The sequence below is a fragment of the Schistocerca serialis genome, chromosome 5, assembly GCF_023864345.2.
Source record: "Schistocerca serialis cubense isolate TAMUIC-IGC-003099 chromosome 5, iqSchSeri2.2, whole genome shotgun sequence".
NCBI classification, from domain to species: domain Eukaryota; kingdom Metazoa; phylum Arthropoda; class Insecta; order Orthoptera; family Acrididae; genus Schistocerca; species Schistocerca serialis.
The window spans coordinates 477,418,360-477,436,617 of record NC_064642.1 but is presented as its reverse complement, the minus strand read 5'-3'; the positions used below and the strand labels follow the sequence as shown (position 1 = coordinate 477,436,617).

General features: G+C 42.4%; 1 protein-coding gene across 1 annotated transcript in view; it reads right to left on the bottom strand.

Annotated features, from left to right (window-relative positions):
- Positions 1 to 18,258, bottom strand: part of LOC126482009 (opioid-binding protein/cell adhesion molecule homolog) — a 361,349-nt gene that overhangs the window by 139,642 nt on the left and 203,449 nt on the right. The window contains exon 3 of the mRNA XM_050105976.1: positions 10,595 to 10,802. Within this exon, the coding sequence (XP_049961933.1) occupies positions 10,595 to 10,802 (208 nt within the window). The remainder of the gene's footprint in view (positions 1 to 10,594; positions 10,803 to 18,258) is intronic.

Sequence of the window (18,258 nt, the reverse complement as noted above, 5' to 3'; positions counted from 1 at the left end):
AAGGTGTGGACAGGGCGCACGGTCCAGAAGCGATAACCAGTTACATGGGTACCACCCGACCCATTTGTACTCCCGGGCGTGTTACAGTAAGTCAGCTGAAAGATGGACGTTCTGGCCAGAGTCCAGTCCTGTAATGCAGGTAATAGGCGAAGAATATGGAACAGAAACAAATAAAAATGAATTTAATTTTGAAGCTTTCGGTGAAGTGATCATCTTGAATCTGTCGTCATAGCTCCCACGCTCATGGATTATTTAGATACTTAAACCCACCGTTAAACGACAGGCTAATTTCTTCTATCTCTTCTTGGATTTTTCTTTCCAAATCGACATTCAGTGATAGATGGCTACTCGTCGCCCGTCTAAATATCGATGCCATCACAGCAAGAGTCACACACAAAAGCTCGCAGTGCTTGTAAGAAAAATACTGCGAACAATGGTAGGTGAGTTCTCGCACTGTAATACGGTGGCCATCATTTCAACAAAAGTGGTCACTTCCCCGCCGCTATATTCAGGCAGATAGAGATGCAGTGGCTGACTTCAAAGAGCGCCACTCCAGCACCAGGTGATGGTGCCCGAGGGAGCAATTGTACGGTGTCTGCGAATGGACGACGAGGCTTACCTAGACGATCGGCTGAACGGTTAGCTTCAGAAATACAGCCAAGAACGCCTGCGCAAATCCAAACGCAGTTAGGAACTTTGGAAACATTCATCTTAATACGGCAAAGTAAGGGCATCCCAGCCCAGTAGCTCTGATAAGTACAACTTTGACAAAACGGGATGGTAAGAAGATCTCACCTCAGCATATATCATGCTGCTCAATACGAAACTTCGTTAACCATTACAAAACCCATAGTATCCACACGTGTGGAGGTCTCAAAGGATATTTGCTAAGAAGTATGGAACGTCTGGAGAAATTTCAACGACAAGTGCCACAAATGCGAAAAAATACTTCTGTGTGGATATAAGGACGCTAGGATACCCCCACCACCAATATTGTTGGGGTACGGCGGTGAAGAGGGAGTATGTATAAAAAATCGAAAATAAACTATATTACTTTCGAATCCACAGTTATATGAGTCCCTGGGCTGATTGAGTATCCCCGATGACATTTAACCCATATTGTTGTTGGTTGCAGTACGAAGAGTTAACATGCAATTCTGGAGCAGGATAGTAACTTCAATTAATGTTGCTACATATGTGATCTATGTTGAATCACGAACATTAAGTGACCTGCAACACTCGCAGTGATGCGGTTGAAAATGGGAGAGGAAAGTTAATTCAGGAACGCCTCGGGAAATTTCAGTGAAAGTGTGGGTTGAGATAGATAGATCTACTGTGTGAATGGAGACAAAGATGTGAAGCAAATTACGTGTAAAACCTGTCAAAAACGATATTTAGGGCAATTATTATTAACGTTTCAAAACCCCCAAACAAGGTATATTACGATGAGACAATTAATTTTATATAAGACGCATGAGACGACAATGTTGGGAAATATGCGAAAGCGGACGGCAAGTGCTCAATATGTGACATCACTAGATGGAGTACATCGGCGCACGTGCAGCGGCTGAGCCTATCGGTCTATGGCACTTGCTCATCACCCTTCAAGTACTAACACGTCGGTGTGGCTCTGGCCATCAGAGTGCGACTTAGTTCAAATGGTTCAAATGGCTCTGAGCACTATGGGACTTAACATCTATGGTCATCAGTCCCCTAGAACTTAGAACTACTTAAACCTAACTAACCTAAGGACAGCACACAACACCCAGTCATCACGAGGCAGAGAAAATCCCTGGCCCCGCCGGGAATCGAACCCGGGTACCCGGTGCGACTTAGTGCGTGAGCCTCAGGGTTTCTGTTTTGAGTCATCGATGCAGTTTTTTTTCCATTAAGTTAGGCAAATATGTGTTCACATTCAGGTCTCGCAGTCTCCCTTGCTACGGGAAAGTACAGTACAAGAAAAGAACTACCGCATTGCATCCCAAGTAAATGAGTTTAAGTTTCTGAATTACGTCGTTACTATTAAATGACCCACCTGTTCGAAGCCCTGGAAATTAACAAACATCTAGCTCATAGTTCAGATGTCACCTTAAATGACCAGACACAGCTTAATACTTCCCTATCTTAAACCTTACAGAATACTCTCTGTTTTCCATTGCTTTCCATACTGTCTGTTCCTACGTTTTGCCCCATTTTCTTGTACTCATTGAGTTCTTTTTATTTTACTGAAATTGGCTGTGTCAACGATATCGACTGTAATTACAATTGTTAAGTCTTTCTTTTAACTGGTACTTGTATTACATTCCATGTTTAACACCCCTTGAAGTTGACTCATAAAGATCCGTTTTTATTTTACTTTGTTCGTTTGTTTAATGCAAACTGTAACATAGGCACAGTTTTGAGTATAATTTAAATGTTTTTCCTGTTTCCTCCTTTTATACTTGTATTTTGTTAAACTTTTTACTTTCCAAGCCACTCTCTCGAAGATGTCATTTCCTCTATGTTCCGTCACAACCCTTCATTACTCTGCATTTATTTATTTCTGATAATCTTATAGATATTGCTTAAGTTCCTTATATTCTCTGACGGCCGCTGTGACCGAGCGATTCTAGGCGCTTCAGTCCGGAACCGTGCTGCTGCTGCGATCGCAGGATCGAATCCTACCTCGGGCATGGATGTGTTTGATGCCCTTAGGTTAGTTAGGTTTAAGTAGTTCTAAGTCTAGGGGAGTGATGACCTCAGATGCTAAGTCCCACAGTGCTTAGAACCATTTGAATCATTTGAACCTCATATTCTCTCTAGTTACACATGTAATTCTTCCTTTCACTTGGTTTGCTTTTAATTGGTTTTGTACCTCCTGAAGTAGTCTTGTCAAGAATTTATTTTTTTATTGCTTTCGTTCAGTATTATAAACAATTACATAGGCTTGCTGTTTCAGTTTTGTGTTAATTTCTTTTCCTACTTACTCCTTTTATCTGTATTTACTGCTCAGCTTTTTACTTTTTACTTTGCATAACCACCACACTATCAAAGATTTTATTTAATTCACGTTTCTGCTTCAATCTAGATATGTAATTTCCTTGCAGTCTACTGAGCGAGGTGGCGCAGTGGTTAGCACACTGGACTCGTATTCTGGAGGACAACGGTTCAATCCCGCGTCCGGCCATCCTGATACGGGTTTTCCGTGATTTCCCTAAATCGCTCCAGGCAAATGCCGGGATGGTTCCTTTGAAAGGACACGGCCGATTTCCTTCCCCGTCCTTCCCTAATCCGATCAGACCGATGACTTCGCTGTTTGGTCTCTTCCCCCAAACAATCCCAATCCCTTCCAGTCTCGTTTAAAAATACTTTAACTTTTTTGGTGACAATAGTCAGTAAAAGTCTCAGGTTGGTCTTGTAGCTGTAAACCGGTTAATACAATAAAAGTAATACTGTAGAACAAAAGCAAGCTATCGCTTTTCATTTATTGCAATGTTGTTCCAGCAAGAACCGATGGAAGATTCGGTTAACGTGACCTACTTAATTTATCGAGTCTATAAGCAAAGAAAGAAGGCACAAAAGAAAAGAAATAGAAAATAATAACAGCTTTTACTTGATTACATCTGGTAACGTCCCACGTTCAACGTTTGTCTTCCACTTTTGGGACATTTCCCAAAATTTGCAGTCAGATGCCTCGTATATTAAATTTCTTGTCACAGCGTCATCTACGTCACTTCGGGGGTTTCTAGTAGTTAATAAGAATCCCTCTGCATATCTCTAATTCATACTTTTAGATGAGTATTGGTTCTTTTAAGAAGATATAAGTAAATGGTATAGGGACTCTTCGTTCTCTTCCAATCCTATATACGACTGAGGTAACAAATAAATATAATCATGATATATTTACGGACTCGATCATCAGTGTGCGACTCCTTGCGTATTAGCAATGCAAAAACACCTGTAACAATATTTCAGTATAATAATATTTTTAGTAAAAGGTAGACATCAAAGAAGGGCTGTTTCGTGACACCTAACACGTAAGTACGACCAGTATATCTAATCAAGACGTTATAGCACCGCTGTTCTGTTAACAGAATGTGCAGAGTGCGGTTTGGAATGCTTACGAGATTCCAGCTATAGGCGTATTTGTTACTGTTGGCTTATTTTAGTCTATGACGTGGTATATAGCTTCTTATTAACTGCATAGCAGCTACAGCAGATCTTGTAAACAAACTCGAGCTCTGCGAACTGCTAGATAGTCACGAATAAAAACAGTGATCCTGGGAGAATAGCATCTGTTTCTTCAATTTCAAGGTAAGACCAGAAATACTCTTAGACTACCGATTTCGGCCCATAGTGGCCCTCTATAGATTTATTTAATATATACTAATGTAATACTAATGTATTAACTAGCGAGGAATTTCACTTCTACAAATTGAATTCAAAATCTTTAAAACTCTGCTGCTAAACCGAATGAAACCACTGGCCGAAGGAATTGTAGGCCACATATCAATGTGAACTCGTCCCCGCGCAGTCTACCGTTGACCACATATTTACTTTGAGGCATATGACAGGAAACTTCTGTGGGTTCAGTCGGGATCTACGCCTCATCTTCATCGATTTTCGGCAAGTTTATGACAGCGTTGACCGCGCCACATTATGGTAAACGTTAGAGGAACTTGGCATCCCGTCGAAATACATCCGTCTAATTGCAGCTAGCGACTCCCAGTCAACTTCTGAAGTACGGTCTGGCAACCAACTATCATCTTCACTATCCAAAATGGATTGAGACAAGGAGATCCACTGTCGCCAATAATATTTAACTTGGCCTTGGAAAAAGTAGGCCGTTACACTTGCCGAACCAGAGAAATGGAGATGGTGGGAGAAGACACAATTCTGGCATTTTCAGACAATGTTGTGTTCCTTGGCGATATCCTAGAGTAAATGTGTGCTAATACTTCCCGGTTCCTCCAAAATGCAAAGGAAATTGGGCTTTAGGTGAACGAGGACAAAACTAAATATCTTGGAGTATCACGTCATCGAGTTGTCCCTTCCTACATTGTTTTAGAGGGGCATACCTTCGAAAGTGCTGAAGAGTTCAAATACCTGGGCTCAGTATTAACCGACAAAAGCGAAGTGACGAAAGAATTACATCAATGCATAACAAGCACTAACAGCGTGTTCCTTAGTCTGAACAATCTTTTTAAATCTCGTCTGATATCTCAGAAGAACAAAGTCCATCTGTAGATGATACTGCTAAGGCCAACACTTTTATACGGCTGTGAAACTTTGGAAACATCAGCAACGACAGAAGATTCAATATGTGCGTTTGAAAGAAAGGTTCTTCGGAAGGTCTATGGACACGTCTACAGTAACATGAAAGGTAAATGGGAAAGAAGGGAAAATGAAGACCTGTACCAGAGGTTTGAAAAGCCACACAATGGACGACTATTGGGACACGAGGCGACTACAATGGTTTGGCCTTATCTTACCAGCGGACGGATCCCTTCTTGAGAGAGTCCTCCACTCTCAACCCACGGGAAAATGCCCGAGAGGACGCCCAAGAACGCGTTGGAAGGATGGAGTGATGACGATATTTCAAGAAATGGAACCAGCGAACGTGGAGGATGATGCTGGAGATCGAAAAAGATGGAGTGCCAACTGCAGCAAATACGTCCTCGTTTGTGATTGACAGACAGTCTTTTATTGGGGTTTTTGTGTTTGTAACGGTTTTTTTCCTATTGTTCTTCTGATGTAGGCCTCAAAGACCCGCTAACATAATAAATGATGATGCTGATGATGAATAAGTATTATTTTAGAAACTGTTTTGAACATACCCAAAGATGGTTTGTATGGATCTAAATCAAAAGTTTAACGATAATTTTGTGAACGTAAACTGAAATTAAGGAAACAAATTATAAATACGAGCAGTTGTTCAGCGCTACTATAGTATTGAGCGTGGAATCGTTTCTACTATTATACTTTTACTATGCAACGCACTTCACCATGCTATCCGGTACAGCCTTTTCCCAGCATTGCTTCCAATTTCTTCAAACGAAAAACGTCAGGCCCATTCTTCTTATTGGCCTACTGCAGATTATTTCTCTAAAACTGAAAAAAAGTCTTCTGTGTTGAGAGCCTTTAGCCTTACGACCCATAGTCACTTGCTTTCAAAGCCAATGTTTCACACTATTTCGTCTGTTACTTTCCGGTATACAGATATATGTAACGATGAGCCAAAACTGGTTGACCACCTGCTTAATTGATTTTTGGTTCAATTTTTGAACACTGATAGAGGCACAAATTATGTCATTTCGTACAAAAAGAAGCCAACTAGATATGCGGGCCCTGTACCGTACGTCACAACACATGACAACTACAGGTCTTGGGATGACCTGCAGCGAACGTCTCCGGCAGGGGGTGAGTTTCTGTTTGACACAAATTTAATTCTTTGTATCTACATGTTTAAATAGTCTCATGCTTTCGATAACACATGGCGAAAATATCAACTTTATTGTGCGTTTTTTCATTGGCATACTGATTCCCTGCCTGGCCCCAGACGTAGCCGAGCGTTCGGATTTATGTCGGCAAGTACACTACCGGCCATTAAGATTTCTCCACCAAGAAGAAATGGAGATGATAAACGGGTATTCATTGGACAAATATATTATACTAGAACTGAACTGTGATTATGTTTTCACGCAATTTGGGTGCATAGATCCTGGGAAATCAGTATCCAGAACAACCACCTCTGGCCGTAATAACGGCCTTGATACGCCTGGGCATTGAGTCAAACAGAGCTTGGATGGCGTGTACAGGTACAGCTGCCCATGCAGCTTCAACACGATACCACAGTTCATCAAGAGTAGTGACTGGCGTATTGTGACGAGCCAGTTGCTCGACCAACATTGACCAGGCGTTTTAAACTGGTGAGAGATCTGAAGAATGTGCTCGCCAGGGCAGCATTCGACCATTTTCTGTGTCCAAAAAGGCCCGTACAGGACCTGCAACATGCGGTCGTGCATTATCCTGCTGAAATGTAGGGTTTCGCAGGAATTGAATGAAGTGTAGAGCCACGGGTCGTAACACATCTGAAAAGTATCGTCCACAGTTCAAAGGGCAGTCAATGCGAAAAAGAGGTGACCGAGACGTGTAACCAGTGGCACCTCATACCACCACGCCGGGTAATACGCCAGTATGACGATGACGAATACACGCTTCCAATGTGCGTTCACCGCTATGTAGCCAAACACGGATGCGACCATCGTGATGCTGTAAACAAAACCTGGATTCATCCGAAAAAATGACGTTTTGCCATTCGTGCACCCAGGTTCGTCGTTGAGTACGCCATCGCAGGCGCTCCTGTCTGTGATGCAGCGTCAAGTGTAACCGCAGCCATGGTCTCCAAGCTGATAGTCCATGCTGCTGCAAACGTCGTCGAACTGTTCGTGCAGATGGTTGTTGTCTTGCAAACGGCCCCATCTGTTGACTCAGGGACCGAGACGTGGCCGCACGATCCGTTACAGCCATGCGGATAAGATGCCTGTCATCTCGACTGCTAGTGATACTAGGCCGTTGGGATCCAGCACAGCGTTGCGTATTACCCTCCTGAACCCACCGATCCCATATTCTGTTGACAGACATCGGATCTCCCCCAACGCGAGCAGCAATATCGTGATACGATAAACTGCAATCGCGATAGGCTACAATCCGACCTTTATCAAAGTCGCAAACGTAATGGTTCGCATTTCTCCTCCTTACACGAGGCATCACAACAACGGTTCACCAGGCAACGCCGGTCAACTGCTGTTTGTGTATGAGAAATCGCTTGGAAACTTTCCTCATGTCAGCCCGTTGTAGGTGACGCCACCAGCGCCAGCCTTGTGTGAATGCTCTGAAAAGCTAATCATTTGCATATCACAGCATCTTCTTCCTGTCGGTTAAATTTCGCGTCTGTAGCATGTCATCTTCGTGGTGTATCAAGTTTAATGGCCAGTAGTGTAACTGGTCTAAATTCACAAGTTCGTTGCGGGGCTCTTATTTACAGTGAGCCCTGACACAGAAAGTCCGGTTCGTGATTGATATTACAACCCTCTGTTCTTCCTTAGGTAAAATCTATTTTGGCTATCGGAGGGGAAATTCTCATTAAAAGAGCATACGGATAGTTAATTATCCATTTCAACAAGTCAATTATAAATTAATTCAGACCGGACTGCAAAAATATTAGTTATAGAAAGTTATCGATTTCTGTAGTTTATGTACTTCAAGACTTCCAGAAAAATCAGAAGATAAGACAAAATTTGGCGTATAATACCATCATTAAAACAATTTAGAGTTCGGGTCATGCACATTCCATATCGCTCAAAAATGTCGCTGTTTTCAGATTTTACAATCAATTTGAGTACTTTCCAAAATCATCAGACTGTTATATAGCTTAAATTTGCTCACTAATGTTTCGTGGTAACGTCGACATCGAGGAAGGTTCTTGTTCTAAAGGCATAACGCTTGTAGCGACATTCCAATCCTTCGAAACTTTTAAGTGAATTCTAGGATAGTTCCTTAAACAGCCGACGACCTCCGAAAGATGTTCGACAAAGAACTATATAAACGAGTGACAATAGACATATAAGGTAATGGAATACCTTCACGAATACTTTATTAGGTGGAAGAACTTTTGGGTGACAGAACACAATCTGTTACACTGGATGGCGACTTTTCATTTGAAGGTGGAGATGTATCAGATGAAGTGTAGGAGAGACGCTGATGTTCTCTAGACAAATAAACACTACACCAGATTTGGACAGAAATACTAATAACGACCTCCGAGAATACAGGACGCTACAGGAAAATATCGTCGATTGATGACTGTAAGGAAATACAGAATATTTTAGACAGTATTTTCAGCTGTCAGTAAATAGGAACAGGTAACATCTCGAAATGAAAAGCTATTACGATCTACATCTACATGGATACTCTGCAAATCACATTTAAGCGCCTGGCAGAAGGTTCGTCGAACCATCTTCGCAATAATTCTCTATTATTCCAATCTCGTACAGCACGAGCAATAAACGAACATCTATATCTTTCCGTGCGAACTCTGATTTCTCTTATTTTATTATGATGATCGTTTCTCCCTGTGTAGGTCTGCGACAGCAAACTATTTTCGCATTCGTAGGAGAAAGTTGGTGATTGAAATTTCATTAGAAGATTCTGTGGCAATGAAAAACGGGTTTGTCTTAATGATGTCCACCCCAAATACTGTATCATTTCAGTGACACCACAAAACGTGCAGCCCTTCTTTGAACTTTCCCGATGTACTCAGTCAGTCCTATCTGGTAAGGATCCCACACCGCGCAGCAGTATTCTAAAAGAGGACGGAGAAGCAAAGTGCGGGCACTCTCTTTAGTAGATCTGTTACATTTTGTAAGTGTCCCGCCAATAAGACGCAGTCTTTGGTTAATCTTCCCGACAATATTTTCTATGTGTTCCACCCAAATTCAGTTGTTCGTAATTGTAATTCCTAGGTGTTTCGTTGAATTACGGCCTTTAGATTTGATTGATATATCGTGTAATCGAACGGACTCCTCTTAGCACTCATGTGAATCATCTCACACTCTTCATTATTTTGGGTCAACTGCCAATTTTTACACCATACAGAAGATGAACAAGAAATTACTCGTTAAAAAGACAAAATTATTGTTTATATTCTCCTCAATGGCTAGTTGTTACGTCCATCACTAATTTGTTTCACTCATGTGGGAAAGATGTGAACTGAGTTGAGGCTGCTTTTGATGACATCGCCTTGCAGATTAGAACCAGACTACTTCATGAACAGCGACGAGAGTGCCAGGAATCAGGCAGTAAAATAAATGTAGTGTGAGTAGGGCCTCCCGTCGGGTAGACCGTTCGCCAGGTGCAACTCTTTCGATTTGACGCCACTTCGGTAACTTGCGCGCCGATGGGGATGAAATGATAATGATTCGGACAACACAACACCCAATCCCCGAGCGGAGAAAATCTCCGACCCAGCTGGGAATCGAACCCGGGCCCTTGGATTGACATTCCGTATCGCTGGCAATTTTTTTTGTCTCATTTTGTGCTATATTGTTCGTGGCGGACGTCGGATGACACTCGTTCAGATTGTTCGTCGATCCGTGCACTCAGTTTTTTTTATTACAGAGGGTGGCTAAACCCTCTGACCGAACACTCTGAGCTGCCGTGCCGGCATCGCTCAGCTACCGGAGGTGGACGATCAGGCAGTGTTGTTATTAGAGAGATATTAACTGTTTAAAAAGCTTTATTGCATTATAAAACGATGTCTAGAAATGATTTTTGACGTTTTACACTTGCTGTGTTGTCTTGAACGTTCTATCCATCGGGCACAAGGCACTAGAAGGTTCTCTGAAGCGGAGTCACTGCGTTTACTTGCCCCCCTGCACGGACATAAATGGGAAGCTTGCAATTTAACACGCACTCAGTAGCCCAAGACTTGTATCTCAACAATTAAACAAACTGATCTACTACTGGGCAAGACAGAGCGATTACGCGTAAATAAAGCGCAATGACTATGTTTTACCACGGAACCTGCCCACTGTACTTTGAGGACGGTACTTACCGACTATTTCGAGGTAGCCGAGCTGGCTCTTCATGGGGTCGGTGTTGATCTGGCACATGTACCAGCCGCGGTCGGACTCCCGCACGTCGCGGATGTGCAGGAACCAGGTGCGCCGGTCGCTGTGCGTCACGCCGATGCGGTGGTTCTTGGTGATCACGTGCGCCGCGATCGTCAGGATCGTCTGCGTGTCCACGCGCAGCCACGCCACCTGCCGGCGAGTGGAGATCATCATCATTCAGGAGGGCTCTCAATCGCAGAAACCGTTCTTGTGAGTACAATTGAAACTATTTAGTGACTTTCTTTTCATCAGTGCACTCTTGTAACGTTGTCATATTTATTCAGTGAGAAACACAACCGTGCTTTCTTGCATGCAGGATGGGACGAGACAGGATTCTTAAGACTATATCTACAACTACATACAACTTCATTCTGTGTTCTAGTGCCAGGGAAATCCCTGAAGAGTTTAAGAAGGGTTCATCAAAATTACATTTAAACAGGGAAGCAAGAACGACTGTCCAAATTATGGAGGTATCACATTTCAGTTCTATATACTGTATGGTTAGATCCTTAAAACTAGAACTGAGAGGAATTGAGGAAGTAGAAGAACACAGTGGCTTTTCGGCAGGGAGGTCTTGTATCGGTAACATTTGCAGTGTTAGGCAGGTGACTGACAAGAGAATGGCACAAATCTTCGAGACACACACAGCTTTCATAGACTTGCAGAATCCTTATGACAGTGTACCACTTTCTCTGATGTGGGAGGTAGTGAATAATCAAAACATTCACAAATGTTGTAAAATAATAAACTGGTAGCCAAGATCGCAGGAATTCTTTTTATTCCATGATTACCGGTTTCGGCGAAACTAAAGCCGCCATCATCGGATCTTAGGACATATATGTCCACATATGTGCTACGTATGACAATTTTGTAAAGCCTGCGTGATATAGGCAACTAATAATATCTCCATTGTTTGCCTTGATGTCGTAACCTTTATGTGTCCTAAGATCCAATGATGGCGGCTTTAGTTTCGCCGAGACCAGTAATCAAGGAATAAAAAGAAATCCTGCGTTCTTGGCTACCAGTTAATTGTTTTACAACCATCTAGATCGCTCCCACATGAGCACAATATGCTCCCTACAAAATTCACAAATGTTATGTACAAGCCGTTACAAAGCGGAAGAAGAGGAAGAAGATACGTCTTACATGTTAAGAAAGCTTAAGAAATAATATAAGCAATGGGAAGTGAAAGTAAACTTTTCAAAGACTGAATACTTGGTTTCCAAAGGTGTAGGAAGGGATCTTGTTATGGACGACAAGTCTATAGTAAAGTGTAGTCGACCATATAAATATTTAGCGACAATCATTTCGAATACTACTAGAAGCCACGAGGGCATAAATAATAGGAAAGGGAAATGTGGCATATAAGCAGTGACTGTCCATTATTTGGAATAAAACTACGTCAAAGAAATTGAAAAGGAGGCTATACGAAACTACAGTTGAGAGCATTTGTCTGTATGGTGCTACACTGTGAGAAACCTCCAGGGTCAATGACTAGAACTTACCGGCTATAGTAGTGTAGTTTTGGAGACGAAGTTGTGAAGTAACAAGAAGAAACAAAAGAAGATACGAAATGGTACGAGAACAGATGGGAGTTACAAAGGAAATTGTAGATAAAATTGAAAATAAACTGCTAACATGGCATGGTCATAAGAATGCCAGAGGAAATATGATCTCCTAAAACATTGCACTGGAAATCTCTGTGACACAGAAAAAAAGGAGGACCCCGGCTACAATTGAACGAAGGAGTTGGGCGTACGATGCAGGACAGAGTCGCGCATGACGAGGACTGGCAAGACAGAAGGAGACGGTAACTTGAATGTGAGAGGCGCCGCATCGTATAGGAATCTCCCTCGAACAAGGAGACGCATAACTCCTCAAACAAGCGTATGGAGCGTGGAGTACGGTCTCTTGTACTACTACTAGTCATTTCATTTTATGATCCACTCGCAAATAGAGGCAGGAAAAAACGACTGTCTTTATGCCTAATTTCTCTTACCTTATCCTCGCGGTCCAAACACGAAATGTACATTGGTGTCTGTAGAACCGTTCTGCAGTCAACTTCAAAAGCCGATTTTCAGGATTTTCTGAATAGTGGAAGAAGTGTATTCGGAATTTAGAATAGGGTTAGACTGCAGCTGCACAATTTATTAAACGTTTGCGCCGGGCCGGAACTGTAATCTGGATTTCTTGCTCCACGTGTATTATCGCTTTAACCACCTCGGCTATCCAAGCACAACTCCACGACCGACTCACATCTTCATATCTCGCCAAGTCTCCACTCGCACAATTCCTGTGATTCCGCACAAGAAGTGGCTTTATTATTATTGTCGTTGGCTATGCATGCAGCACTATTTGTTTTCGGTGGTGTATGCAATGCTCTTCAGAAATTTCTCAAGGACATTGCATAGTAAACCTCAACACACACACTGCAAATAGTGTACTCTTTCTCAGTAGTGTTTAGCGAAAAGAACGTCGTCTTGCTTCTACGGATTCCCATGTGAGTTCACAAAGCATCTCCGTAATACTCGTTTGTTGATCTAACTTAATGGCAACAAATCTAGCAGTACGCCTCCGATCTACTTCAATGTCTCCCCTTAATCCGATCTGGTGGTGATCTTAAACACCCGATCAGTACTCAAGTATGTTTAGCACGCGGTCTTCTTTAAAGGATAATCACAGTTTATTAAAATTCTCTCGACAAAGTCTATCATTCGCCTTTCCTGCGACTATCTTTACATGTTCCTTTCATTTCATACTGCTTTGCAATGTTGTGCCTATATAATCGACGTGATTGTGTAACCAGCAGGCTACTAACATTTTATTCGAATATTGTTTTTCCTGCTACATTCACTTACATTTCTCTACATTTACAGCAAGCATTCATCATCCCACTAGAAATTATTTGAAGTCGTCTTGTATCCTCCTGCAGCGACTCGAAGACGACACCTTCCAGTACACCACGGCGTCATCAGCAAACAGCCACAGACTGTTGTTCACCCTATCCATCAGATCATTTACGAATATAAAAAACAAGAGCGTTCCTTTCACACTTCCCCGGGGCTCTCGTAACGACACGCTAGCTGTCCATGAACACTCGCAGTCGAGGACAACGTACTAGATGCCTTCGAGCCGCTCACATATATGGAAACCTATACCGTATGCTCGTACCTTTGCTAAAAGTCTACAGTAGGGTACCGTTTCAAATGCTTTCCTGAACTCTGGAAATATGGTTCCTCCTTGTTGCTCTTTATCCGTAGTTTGCAGGCTATAGATGGAAAAAAAGGCAAGCTGAATTTACAGGATGTTTCAAAGACTTTGCGTCAAACGTCTGGGGCTGACAGATCTTTTAATGAAGAACAACTTTTGTTAGAGACAAAATGTTCGCTGTCACATACCGAAGACTGTTGTTATTGATTATGTCCCTGAGAGGCATCAGGGCGCAGACAATCTGCGGTGTGCTTATGCAACGTGTGTTGCCTATAATTCAGTCATCTGTACGTGAAAAGGCGGTAGACGGAGCTCCTGATTCGCATTTAAAATATCATTCTCCGCCTAGAAACACTCATTCTTAACGTTTTCTTGTTGAAAATCACTTTATCAGTACGTGGTATGCAGATGCAACACACCTGGTTAATAGGTCCTGTTAGTTCAGTGAAATGTCGTCGTCCTGGTGCCGATGAATCAGATAAAAAGCCTTCCCCAGACATGAGCCCCATTTTCAGTCAACAGTCTTCTGACGTGTTTTATGAGGACCGACAGGAATATTTCTCCCGTGCCAAGATTTTCATCCCAGAGTAGCAATTGCAATCTACGTCCTCAATTATTTGTTAGATGCATTCCTATCTCTGTCTTACGCTATAGTTTTTTCCCTCTACAGCTCTCTTTAGTAAATTGGAAGTTATTCCCTGATGTCGTAACAGATGTCCTACCACGGTTCCCCTTCTTCTTCTTCTCAGTGTTTTCCATATTTAGCTTACCTCACCGATTCTGCGGAGAACCTCTAATTCTTATCTTACCAGTTCACCTAATTTTCAACATTCGACTGTAGCACCACATCTCTTCCGTTCCGGTTATCCCACTGGTCACGTTTCACTAGCATACAATCCTGTACTCCAAACGGACATTCTCAGAAATTTCTTCCTCGAAATAAGGCCTATCTTACATACTAGAAGACTTCTCTTGGCCAGATACGCTCTTCTTACCATCGCTAGTCTGCTTTATATGTATTCCTTGCTTCGTCCATCATGGGTTCTTTGCTTTCTAGGTAGCAAAATTCCTTAAATTGGGTAGTCTATCGTTCTGTTGTCGCAATCACTAAAATGAATGGGAATGACAAAAGAGCGGTATAATAATTCTCAATTAGCATAAGCGACATGTACTGCATATTTTCTATGGAAAGGCATTGAAAAACCATGCAGCAAAGATTTAGTTGACAATGAAAGAGCAAAAAATGACGACGATCGACAGACGGGACAAATTCTTCCGTACATCAACAAGCACTTTGTGCTAAATTTGCAGGCCTGGAACAGGTGAAGAAATTGATGGTGCGAATAGTAAAACTTCTGAAGTCGCACGCATTATTCCATTGTCAGTTGCATTAATTTTCATTGGAGCTGAACTAAGAGAATTCACATATTACTGCAAAGTACGATGGTTAAGTGAAGTGGCATGCCTGAAACGCTTTTTCGATTTAATATTAGCTATCGTCAAATTTATGAAGGAAAAAGGAGCACAAGAACGAAAAATAGAACATCGGGAATGAAACGCAGACTTCGCATTTTAAGTAGACGTGACTGCACGTTGCCTACAGTAAGACACTGCGAGTTGACCTGCTTATCATTTGATAGGGATGCATTTAAAAAGAAAACCACGTCGTGTGAGGAACACATTCTCACGAAGACAGTCCAGTTACCTAATTTCACTTACGTTAAAGAAAAGGCTAGGGTTAAAGATTCATTGAGTCCTTGAAACAATTAACAAGCAAGTTTTATGAAGATTTTGAGGACACTGTCAGTCGTATATCTGAGCTGTTTCCGGTGGTTGCCGTTCCAGTTGAAAGCACCCTTGTGCATATGCAGCTGTTGTTGATTGACCTGAAAGGTAATTCCAGTTTTACTGACAAATCAAAAGCGCCAAAACTGTCCAGGACGTCTACATTGCTTTCCTCATGCAGAGTTTGCAAGTCACCGTAATGAGTTTGCAGAAGTGCTACAGCTTTTGATCGACACATTTGTGTCAAAAACTTTTTTTCCAGTTATGAAACTAAATAAATCAAGCTTACTTGGCAACTTGAGTGCGAAATTCTGTGAAATTATCTGCGTCTGTCCGTCTCCCGACAGTTTGTACCAGATAAACTTGTATTATGATTTCAACGCAGCAAAAATTGTTGAAAAATATTGGAAATTTGTTTTCTTTGTGATCTGTGTTGTTGAGAAGTGTTAAACATAAAAGAGAGGCGCCATGTCATGAATTGTGCGGCCTCTCCCGCCGGAGGTTCGAGTCCTCCCTCGGGCATGGGTGCGTGTGTTGTTCTTAGCATAGTTTAAGTAGTGTGTAAGTCTGGGGACCGATGACCTCAGCAGTTTGGTCCCTTAGGAATTCACACACAATTGAACTTTTTTTTTTTAAACCTAAAACAAAGTAATATGCAGTGGGACTGTGCTACCATGTGAATGTGGGGCATTGGTAGTTTCTCCCGCTTTCCCCTCTTCGCCCACAGACAGCGTGGCGTGGCGGTGGGAGATATGCACTGAAGAGCCAAAGGAACTGGTACATGTGACTAATATCGTGTAGGTCCTCGTGAGCTCGCCGAATTGCCGCAACATGGCGTGGCATGGATTCGACTAATCTCTGACGTTGTGCTGGAGGGAATTGAAACCATGAATTCTGTAGGGCTGTCCATAAATCCGTAAGGGTACGAGGGGGTGGAGATCTCTTCCGAAGAGCACATTGGAGTGCATCCCTCATATGCTAAATAATGTTCATGTCTGGGGAGTTTATTAGCCAGTGGAATTGTTTCAATCAGAAGCGGGTTCCTCGAGCCAATCTGTAGCAATTCTGGACGTGTGTGGTGTCTCATTCTTCTGCTGGAATTGACCAAGTCCGTCGGAATACACAATGGGTATGAATGGATGCTGGTGATCAGACAGGATGCTTACTACATGTCACCTGTATGAATCTTATCTAGACGTGTCAGGGGCCCCATAGCACTCCAACTGCACACACCCCACACCATTACAGAGCTTCCTTCAGCTTGAATAGTACCCTGCTGTTAAGCAGTTTCCATGGATTCATGATGTCTCCATAGCCATAAACGTCCATCCGCACGATACAATTTGAAACGAGACTCGTCCGTCCAGGCAACATGTTTCCAGTCACCAACAGTCCAATGTCGGTGTTGACGGGCCCAGGCGAGGCGTAAAGCCTTCGGCTCCGAAAGCCCACATCGATGATGTTTCGTTGAATGTTGATGACCAAGCATTGGAAGACGCAGCAGTTGAACGATTCCCGTTCTTGTAAGTTCTTTTCCCAGCCGCAACCATGTCGGAGATTTGACGTTTTACCTGAGTCTTGATATTCACGGTACATTCGTGAAATTGTCGTACGGAAAAATCCCCATTTCATCGCTACGTCGGTGATTCTGTATCCCATTGCTCGTGCTCCAACTGTAACACCACGTTCAATCTCACTTAAATCTTGATAACCTGCCAATGTAACAGCAGAAACCGATCATACACTGCGCCAGATACTTGTTGACTTACATAGGCGTACCGACCGCAGCGCCGGATGCTGCCTCTTTACGTATCTCTGTATTTGAATACGCATGCCTGTATTAGTTTCTTTGGCACTTCAGTGTATGGAGCGAGGCTGTGGGCTTTGAGATCGTGCCCGAGCATGGCCTATGAGCCGAAATCTTCACCGCCCCCGCAATACACAGTTTATTTCATTTAATTGATCTTGTAATTGTTCTTCATCTTCACTGAGGATAGAAAAGTCATCACCAAATCTTATCACTGGTTTCCTTTCACCATCAGTTTAATCCCTTCATTTATTTCCCTCATTGCTTCTTCGATGTATAGATGAAACAGAGGAACAATAAGACTGCATAACCGTCTTATCCCATTTTCAACCTGAACACTTCGTGCACGGTCCTCTAGTCACATTGTTACCTGTTGGTGCTTGTACATACCGATATTACTCGCCTTTAACTGTTACGTACACCTATTTTTCTCAGAATTTTTTATTATGTCCCACTTTCAATGTCGAATGCTTTTCCAAGTCAGCAAATTCTATGAACGTCTCTGGATTTATCTTCTGCCTTGCTTTCATTATCAAGTGAAACACCAGCTCTGCGAAAACGATCGTGTAGTTCCTCAATTTTCTCTTCCACTCTTATGTATTCTTTTCTGACAACTAACATCAACGCATGAGCTGTCAAGCTGACTGTGTGATAGTTCTCTCACTATCTCCTCTTGCTATTTTCAGAAATGAATGGATGACGGTTTTTCGATTGTCTGACGATATGTCGCGATCTCACACTCAATCACCCACCAACTTCATTATCCGTTTGGTTGCTACTTCCCCAAATATTTATAGAAATTAC